The following is a 9,480-nucleotide window of genomic DNA, read 5'->3' on the forward strand; positions in this document are numbered from 1 at the left end:
CCTGGTATCCAGATTTATTTTACATCATCTTCCAGAGGGACTTTTAACATAGAGGAGAGCTGGGAGGCAAGAGCGCAGCAAAGTCTCCCTGTGGATTGTCTGGGAGAGGCCAGTGGTGCTGGACACCGTGGCCACAGGAGGATGTGCAGAACCCAGGCCCAGACCTTGACAGCCTCTGGGAAGCAGAGGCCTTGAGGCGAGACCTCTTGCTAGTGCTTGAAGGCTAAGAAGGGGCTGCATCTGTCCCCCACCTCGCTCCCAGGCCCAGCTGGAGGCAGAATGCAAAGGGGCAGCAGGCTAGCTGGTGAGAAAGGGGAGGAAGTCCTGCAGGCGCTGGAGGCCTTTGGTCTGCATCAGGTTAGGAGGCTGGTCCTTGTTAGAGGAACCCCACGGGGGTGAAGCCCGGAACCGGTCCCTGTTAGAGGAAAGGCAATGGCGGGTGGGGGTGGGAGGCTAGGAGTCTGGTCTTAATAAGGCCTGGAAACAGTCTCCACTTCAAAGCAGACCTCTGTATTTGGGGAGCGGGGGTGGGGGTGAAGGGGCTTTCAGAGGAATGCCTGTGAGTTGTGGGTGGGAATCAGTCCATGGGGCTTTGAAGGGGCTCCAAGGGAAGGCTGCTGGGGTCTCTGCAGATGCTGGGAGAGCAGGTCTGGGGGAGGATGATGTGGGGACCCTACTCCCTCCTGTAAGTGCTACTGCTCCCCACCCCATCCTGGCTGGCTCCAAGTTGCCATGGAGACCACTCACACCGGGGCTACATAATTTCCAGGGAATGTCCCAAATTTCTGGGTCCTCCGGGAGACACCTGAAAGAGGAAAGACAGAAAGAGCATCCCCCAGGCTCCTTCACGTAACAGGAAATGTAGGGGTGAGGGACGGGTCCCCTGCTGGCAGGGCCCAGAACTGCAGGGAGAGTCCCAGGGAGGCGTGGAATTGGTTTGCCTTCCTCATTCCTGCCCCCTAGTGGCAGAAGCTTAGGTGGGCGAAACTACACTCCCTAAATTCCATAATCAAAGAATCAGAGCAATTAACAAACGTGCACAGCTTTGCACAGAGCACTGCATACTCCACCGTTCCTCCGGGAAGCCGGGAAGCAGCAGGATGAATCACAGAACTTATATTGGGAGGAAACGCTCTGGTTTAGTATGGCACCCGCGTTTCAGAGATGGGCAGGTAGGGCCCAAGGGAAGGTCCAGGGAATTAATTCCCCCAAATCACTTGGCTGCTTAGGAATAGAGTTGGGACTGTCATCTAGATCTCTGGTCTGCTGCAGTCTCAAGGAATCCTGTGTTCTGGGGTGAAAGTGGGATGCTAGAAACACAGGAGTACAGAAAGAAGTGAAAGGTACCCCAGAACTTGGGCGGACTCCCTTCCAGGCTGCCATCTGGACTTCCTGCCTCCTGTGCTCTTGCTCCACCCAGAGTGCCTTGTTTTCCCATCAGCCTCCCCAAGTCAGTCCCCCTGCCCATCCAGGCCCAGCTTCCTCCAGGACACCTCCCTGGCCTGCACTGTCCAAACATGACCACAGCTGCAGGTGGCAATAAGCACATGAAATGTGCAGGTGCCACTCAAGAACTTTTTTATTTTCTTTCATTTCAACTAATTTAAACCCAAGCGGCTACACGTGGCTAGTGGCTGCCACACAGACAGAGCAGGTGCAAGCCATTCCTCTGGAGCACTGTGGCTTACACCACAAGAGCGCTGCTTTTTCTTCTTAACTATAGAAACGTGTAAAATCTTGTTAGTAGTGTTTAAAAAAATAACTCAAAAGCATAAGTGTACAGAGTAAAATGAGAATGTGCTCAAGCCATCTCTCAGCAGAAAAGGACTCCTAACAAGTTAGTGCTTAATAATCCTGGGTGTCAGAAGCTTGGTCAGCACTGAGGAATTGGGATTCAGATCAGAAAGTGCAGCCTGCCTGGTCAAGGGACTACACCCATGGCCCCCCCTCCCAGGTAGTCCCCTAACCCTCTGGCTCCAGAGCCCACTTATTGCAGGGGGTGGGGGGTGATTCTGGCTATTCACTCTATTTGGCCCATACTTTGAAGCTGAGGCCTGGACAGAACCTGTCCACTACTGGGAAGCAGGCCAAGGTGAAGCCCGGGGGGCCGGTCACTTTGAACCAGGCCAGAGCCAACTGAGGTTTCTTATATTATCCTCTGCCCGAACTGCCCTGGGACAGTTACTCCCTCCTCTCCTGAGGCTGGAGGAGCAGGCTGGGGCAGGGGAGGTGGGGAATATGCCCCTGTGTGAGACCTGGTCCTCACCACCAGCCCTCCCCAGGAGTCTGCATGCCGGGAGGAGCAGGGGCCGGGGCAGACGCCTGCCCTGAGCAGACAGTGGCCTGTCGGCGGTCCTGCACTGGGACCAGTTTCCTTTGAGCCTCATCCCTCCTCAGGCACCAGGAAGGCAGCTCAAAGAACACTGGCTTTGGGAAAGCTCCGGAGTCAGGTCAGATGCTGAGTGGAGGCGCTCAGGCCAAGCATCTTTGCTGAACCAGCGTGGACAGGCAGCAACAGCCCACAAATGCCCCTGGGGACCCTGAGACACCTTTTGTGGCCAGCCCCCAGCCCATTCCCCAGACCCACATACCCACAAACCAGCCATCATCACACTGCTGCATGACATCCACTCGGTCCCCCTCACGTAGCTCCAGCTCATCCTCGTTCTGGGGCCTGTACTGGTACATGGCCCGGTACCTGCAGGAGACATCACTATGGCAGCCAAGACTTCACCCCTTTGTCCCACACCAGGTGGGCGGTTCTACCAGGAGTTTCCACTTCCTGAGTTTCCCAAGGCCCCTCGAGCTCTCCTGCCTTGCCCCCAAATCACCTATAAGCTCTGCAAGGACAAGCCCCACCTAGGTCAAGTTTCCCAGGGGTGGGGAAGGGTGAGGCATGGGTCAGTGTGCTTGGCACTGCCTGTTGGTGATCCCCACCCCTGGCCAAGAACCCTCAGATGGTACTCACGGCGTCCAGTGTATCTGCATGGTGTTGGGGGAGGAGGCTCCCATGTCCAGGGGACGGCTGGACCCTCGAGAGTGGGACAGGGATGGCCCAGAGGTGCTGAGATTCTGGGGATCCACAGGAGGAAAGAAGGGTCCCAGAGAGGAAGAATGAGGGAAGAGAAATGGGTGGCCCGCCTCCCTGTTGAGCATCGTCCACACTGCCTCAGGTTATCCCCCAAGTCCCCTGGTCCAGGTGGGGTCAGTGACTGGATTTTCAGGTGCCAGCATGGACAAAGCTGGGACCTGGGAAGAGTCCCTGCACATTATATGTGCTCAGCACCTGGCGAGTGGATGAACATGGAAGCCAGCACAGCCAGGAGCATGCCAGCTCAGGAGTGGAGCTGTCTTGCCCTGCAGCTAAGAGAAACCTCAGCCCACATCTCCCCGACCACCCACCACACTGGGATCATTACCCCATTTCATAGGGGAAAAACCCAAACCCTGCCCAGGTCACACAGCAGGCAAATGACAGAGCCCTGATTCCCTGCACCTCCTTCCCAGAGATGAACACTGGCATCAGGACAGAGTGGTCTGGTGTGACACAGTGGGTGGCTTTGGGGGACCTACCTAGAACTGGCTGGTTTCCCTGGGCTGGAGCTCACTGGCCAGCATTAACTTAAGGGGCCTGGGGTTCCCAACGTGGGGGTGGGGCTGCAATGCTAGGTTTGGCCCAGCTGCCTCACTCCCAGTGTCAGATGGGGGACAGGGTGGGGGACAGGCCACCTCACCTGGGTCTGGGGTCTGGACTCCTGGATGGGAAAGGAGAAGCCGGTGCGGCGGGGGGAGGTCCGGCCCCCCCAGTCGGTGGGGTCAGCTGGGTTGCACGGTACTGAGGGAGAGGTGGGGTGCCGGGCCAGATGGGCAGTGGTGGTCAGGCGGGGAGATGCAGGGAGCTGGGAGCTGTCTTCACAGACCCGGAGCCGGGGCTCGCGGGACACCTGCACGTAGCTAGCAGGGAAGATGCCCTGGCGCCCGGTGCCTGAGATGCGCCCCTCGTACCAGTTCTCATTCACCTTGCGGATCAGGCAGATGCGCTCCCCCTGGGGGGCAGGGAGGAGTCAGTGTCCTCAGGGTCCACCTGACATGCACCTGAGGATGCTTACCTGAGCCGTATCATTCAAGACTAACACCTGGCACACAGCACAGACCAGACTCGGAGGGGGTCAGCAGGTCATCCGAGATCCCACAGACAGAACGGGAGCCAAACCCACACCCCCCGGGGGAGCAAGCAGAAGTCCAAGCTCTTCCTCCATCAGGCAGCCCTGGGCTCCAGTCAGGGCCTGCCTCCTTGGGAAGCACATCTGGCTTAAGTGTCCCCCCTCCACACACTGAGCTCAGAGCACTGTCCCCTCCTAGAGCTCCAATCATAGGGGAGCCTGTGACCGATTACACAGATGCAAACCTGGCTCTGCCAAGCTGTGTGGCCTTGGGCAAGCCGATTTGCCCCTCTGAGCCTCAACTCCTCGTGTGTTCAGTGGGGTAAACATGCTGCTGCTGTGAGATGCAAGAACACTTACAAGAAGCACTGGACAGGTGTTAGCCACCACTGCCACGGCTCAGTCCTGTCCCTGCCTCACCCTCTGGGTAATCCTGTCATGAGTGCATCAGAAAACAACCCCCTCAGAGCAGGTGGTTTCCTCTAGCCCCCAGGCGGACAGGGTTAGAGCCCCACCACCTTGGTGGGCTGCCCCCAGGGAGGATGGGCCCCAGCCCTCAGCTTACCTACCCTCTGTCCCCTCCCCTCCTCATGCAGCCCTCCTTTCCTCTCTGTGCCTGGGGCTGGATGGCTGGGTGGCACTGACTACAGGCACTGATGGCCTCTGCCCCCAAAAAATACCAATCAAAGGGAGACCAGGCCTTGCTTTCCAGGGCAGCATTTTTCAGACTTTTTTTTTTTTAACCACAGTCCACATTTTAAAAATGTCTTTTTAGGGGCTACAGTTATGGCTTAGTGGTAGAGCACTCGCTGAGCACGTGTTTGAGGCCCTGGATTCTATCCTCGGCTCCACATAAAGATAAATAAGGGTACTGTGTCCACCTACAACTAAAACATATATATTTTTAAAATGTCTTTTTATTCACACCCACAGCTGCCTATAGTTGGGGAATATACCCTTTCTTTCTCCACACAATGCAGTCTAATATTTCTATCTATTCCTTTAAAAATGCAGATTATAGCCAGGCCTGGCGACACAACCTATAATCTCAGCTACTCTAGAGGCTGAGGCAAGGGGATGGCAAGTTCCAGGCTGCCTCAGCAACCTGGGGAGACCCCGTCTCAAAAGAGAAAATACCAAGGGCCAGAAATATGATTCAGTGGTTGAACGTTCCCCAGTACAGAAAGAAAGAAAGAAGAAAGTGCAGATTCTGATCCTCATCATCTATCAACATGCAGTTGAAAAACACACTTCTAGAAGTTTATAACAATCTTTTAAAAATGGATTAAATTAAGGGGAACAAAATTCTAAGAGTTTTGGAAAAATGTGAAATATGGGGTGCAGATGGGTGTGCCTGACTAAATAAAACCTTTTAGGGTTTGGGCTGGAGATCTGGTTCAGTGGTACAGGGCTTGCTTAGCATGCATGAGGCCCTGGGTTCAATCTCCATCATTGGGGAAAAAAGAGTTTATCTGTCTTCATCTATCCCCACCCCACCCCACTTCTTCCCTCTTGGTCCCACCTTGCGGAAGGATAGCTCCACCTCCAGGTCCCCCTTGAAGTTGTACTGGGCCACAGCTTCTCCGTACTCCACCACCTGGTAGGTGGGGGGTTTGATGGGCTTGGGGATCTCATCTGCAGGCAGCACCTGTGGAAAGAAAGGTAATGAGAAAGATCTGGCCCGGCATCTACTGGGTGTACCCCTGGGGCTGATGGGAGGGCGAGGCACCAAAGAGAAGGTGGTAACACGCAAGAGCTGCCCAGGACAGAGAGAAGACATTGGCTGTGGACACTGACCCCAGACAGAAGCCCCAGGGGTGGCCAGGGTGAGCACAGCCAAGCGGGTGAGGAGGTTAGTCCAAGAAGGCTTCCTGGAAGAATTTCCAACAGAGGTCTGTGGAGGAGGTGTTAGTGGAGGGGGGTATGACAAGTGCCAGGTGGAAGATGGGCCAGTTGGAAAGAGAGGCTGGACCACAGAAGGAAATGGAGTATCTGGAGTTGTAGGGAACAGATGGCAACCTCTTTGAAAACTGAGGATTTAACTTTAACACTTGGTTCAAGTGTCTCGGTTCCCCCTCCCCTTCTATCCCATCAGGTGCTCCCCATGCTGCCTTTGCTTCACCCTACTCATAAAAGTCAAGAAGCCATCTGGGCATGGTGGTGCACACCTATGATCCTAATGACCTGGGAGGCTGAGGCAGGAGGATCACAAGTTTGAGGCCAGCCTCAGCAACTTATGGAGACCCTGTCTCAAAATAAAATAAGAAGAGCTAGAATTGTAGGTCAGTAGTAAGAGTGCCCCGGGTTCAATCCCCAATACTGGAAAAAAAATCAAGAAGCTAATCAACAATTTCACACTAAGACATAAATAATTGGTGGGATGGAATATTGTATACACTTGTGAAATTTCAGGATCAGAGAAGTTAACCTGTAGGTGGGGGATGTCTTATGATGGCTATCAAATCAAGAACCTGAATGAAACAACAATCCAACCCATGAGTCAAAGAGGAAGTCACAAAGGAAATGATAAAATAGTTCAAGTTGAAAAAAAAAAAATTTAAATGGTCAGATGCAGCTAAAGCAGTATTTAAAGGAAAAGTTATAACATCAAATATTCATATCAGGAAAAGTTTCAAATCAATAACATAAACTAAGAAATTACAAAGATTAGAGCAAATTAAACCTTGTTATTATATATTATTAAAATAAGTAAAAAGACAGAAATAAACAGGTGTGGTGACACAGGCGGGTAACCCCAGTGGTTCGGGAGGCTGAGGCAGGAGAATCACAAATTCAAAATCAGTGTCAGCAACTTAGAGAAGCACTTATCAACTCAGTGAGACCATGTCTCTAATAAAATTTTTAAAAGGGCTAGGGATGTGGCTCAGTGGTTAAGCACCCCTGAGTTTAATTCCCAGTAGCAAAAAGAAAAAGGAAAAAATAATAAAAAAGCATAAATCAATAAAATTAGAAACAAAACCAATAGAGAAAAATTAATGAAATAATTTCTTTGAAAGGATCAAGAAAATAAATAAAAGGCTGGAGCTGAAGCTCAGGGGTGGAATGCTTGCCTCACACATGAGGCACTGGGTTCAATCCACAGCACCACATAAAAATAAAAAAATAAAGTAAGGGTACTGTGTCCATCTACAACTAAAAATATTTTTAAAAGAAAATAAAAATAAATAAATCTCTAACCAGAAGAAAACATAAATTGTCAATATTGGTCATTAGAGGGAGGTCATCACTACAGATTTTACTGACATTAAAAGGATACTAAAGGCTTGGTGCGGTGGCACACACCTGTAATCCCAGCAGCTTGGGACGCTGAGGCAGGAGGATTGTGAGTTCAAAGCCAAGTTCAGCAATTTATCAAAGCCCTAAGCAACTTAGCGAGACCCTGTCTCAAAAAGCCAAAAGGGAAAGCTAAAAGGGTTGGGGATGTGGCTCAGTGGTTAAGCACCCTGTGTTCAATCCATAGACCAAAAAAAAAAAGATACTAAGGGAATGATATGAACAACTTTATGCCAATAACTTGACATTTCTCAAAAGACACAAATACCAAAGATAAAGATAACCTATAGGCCTCTACTAAGACCTGTCCCTGGAATGGAAAGATCCACATTCAGATTCTAATCTTCTACTTTGTAATTTGTCACTGAGCCCTATCAGTAAAATGGGGATTATCTGTCATTCCCCAGGCACTGAGGAACAAAGGAGGTAATATATCTGAAAGAGGTGATGCATTTATATATAGCTCATAAATGGCCACACACTTCCAACTCTTGCTGGTTGCAATTAGGAGACGGATTCTGAATGGTGGAAGTCCAAGACACTGATAGGGCTGTGGCTTCTGGTTGAGTAGCCGGACTACTTGGTCTCCCCTGGGCTGGCTCCACCCTCATTTAGCAAACCTTTCCTGGGTACACACAGAGCATCCCGCCAGGTTGGGGGTGGGGGGCATTTGTGCCCCTCACAGTTTTACATATTAGGAAACCAGGTATCTGCACTCCAAGTTTTTCCCAGCCCCGGGCCCTCCCAGCCTGGCACCTACTTGCACCTGTTCCTCCCACTCACCTCCACATAATTAGCAGGGAAGATACCCAGTCGGCCATGGTGTTCCCCCTCCAGCCAGTTCTTGTCCACCTCCTTATGGATATAGACAATGTCACCCTTCTGCAGAGTCAGCTCCCTGCAGGCCAGAGTAGAAATGTCACAGCAAGCTGAGCCTCCTTTTCCCCAGACCCTGCCCTGAGTACTCTAGGTCCCCTCCACCCTCTGGAGATGCATATACTGAAGCCCTGTCTCCCACCCAATAGTGCAGAGACTACCCAAAGTGGAAGGGAAAAGGTTGAGAAAAAGCCACTTACTTGGGGGACTGTGCCTGGAAGTCAAACTTGAGCCGAGCAGCCTTTCTCTGGGCAGGGGAAGAGAACAGAGTGGGCTACCTCAGTCAGGCAGGAAACCTGCTCCATGCACCTCCTCCTGCACCCTGACCCTGATGCACCCTCCTTACCTTCTTCTCTTCCTTTCTGGCTGGGCTGCAGCCTCGTTGGGAGGCACTAGGGTCTGTGGAGAAGCACCACCTCAACTTGAGGAGGTCATATCTGGGAGGCGTCTGGGTTGGGATGGGTTATGCTCCCTCCACCCCAGGACAGATGCAGAGAAGCAAGGGGCTCTGTGATCTCCCTGCCGACCTGCACATCTGGTAGGTGCACATCTAGGTGATGGGGCCGCGGGGTCCTTACCTCGGGCTGGGGAAGGGTAGACAAAATCTCTCCGACCTAGAAAGGGGCTTCCTCCTCCATCCGCCATTCTGTGGGGGCTCAGGGGTTGGGTGGGACCCAGGTAAGGTGCATGCGGGGCGCTGAAGTTCCAGGCTGAGGCCGGGCTACACGGACACACAGAGTGAGCACCGGTTTGGGACTCCCCTCCAGACTTCCCTGATCTCCCAAATCTTCCCGCCACCCCCACCCGGGCCACCTCCTCCCAAGGCGTCTCCCAGGTCCTGGGTTCTCAACAGGATGTCCTACTTCCCTTGCAGCCACGGCCGGGAAAGGGTGAGGCCTTGGGCAGGGAGAGGCCGGAGACGGCCGGTGGCGACAGTGTGCGTGGGAAGTGGGGGTCCCACCACCGCCACCCAAGTCCCTGGGTCGGGCAAGTGGCCCTCGGGACGCGGGAGGACGGCCCCCTGCAGAGAGCGGCGGCTCCGGTCCCTCCCGGCCACTTTCCCACTCTCCAGGCCCCTCCTCCGCGCACTCCCCCGGGTCCGCGCGTCCCCAGCACTGGGCCGGGCCAGCGCCCCCGCGCCGCCGCC

At 53.2% G+C, this 9,480-nt stretch overlaps 1 protein-coding gene across 7 annotated transcripts in view; it reads right to left on the reverse strand.

The window, feature by feature from the left end:
• Sorbs3 (sorbin and SH3 domain containing 3) overlaps positions 1-9,480 on the reverse strand; it is a 24,013-nt gene continuing 14,533 nt past the window's right edge. For 5 of the 7 annotated variants that reach the window (XM_015499500.2, XM_048801603.1, XM_015499504.2 and 2 more), the window contains 9 exons: positions 8,912-9,054; positions 8,680-8,732; positions 8,534-8,580; positions 8,241-8,355; positions 5,686-5,811; positions 3,735-4,046; positions 2,969-3,072; positions 2,592-2,698; positions 1-805 (listed from right to left, as the gene is read on the reverse strand). In XM_015499500.2, coding sequence (XP_015354986.2) covers positions 744-805; positions 2,592-2,698; positions 2,969-3,072; positions 3,735-4,046; positions 5,686-5,811; positions 8,241-8,355; positions 8,534-8,580; positions 8,680-8,732; positions 8,912-9,054 — 1,069 coding nt within the window. In that variant the 3' untranslated portion in view covers positions 1-743. The remainder of the gene's footprint in view (positions 806-2,591; positions 2,699-2,968; positions 3,073-3,734; positions 4,047-5,685; positions 5,812-8,240; positions 8,356-8,533; positions 8,581-8,679; positions 8,733-8,911; positions 9,055-9,480) is intronic. The other 2 variants (XM_048801601.1, XM_048801602.1) reach the window with 2 other exon arrangements.

The sequence above is a fragment of the Marmota marmota genome, unplaced genomic scaffold (genome assembly GCF_001458135.2).
Source record: "Marmota marmota marmota unplaced genomic scaffold, marMar, whole genome shotgun sequence".
Classification (NCBI taxonomy): Eukaryota; Metazoa; Chordata; class Mammalia; order Rodentia; family Sciuridae; genus Marmota; species Marmota marmota.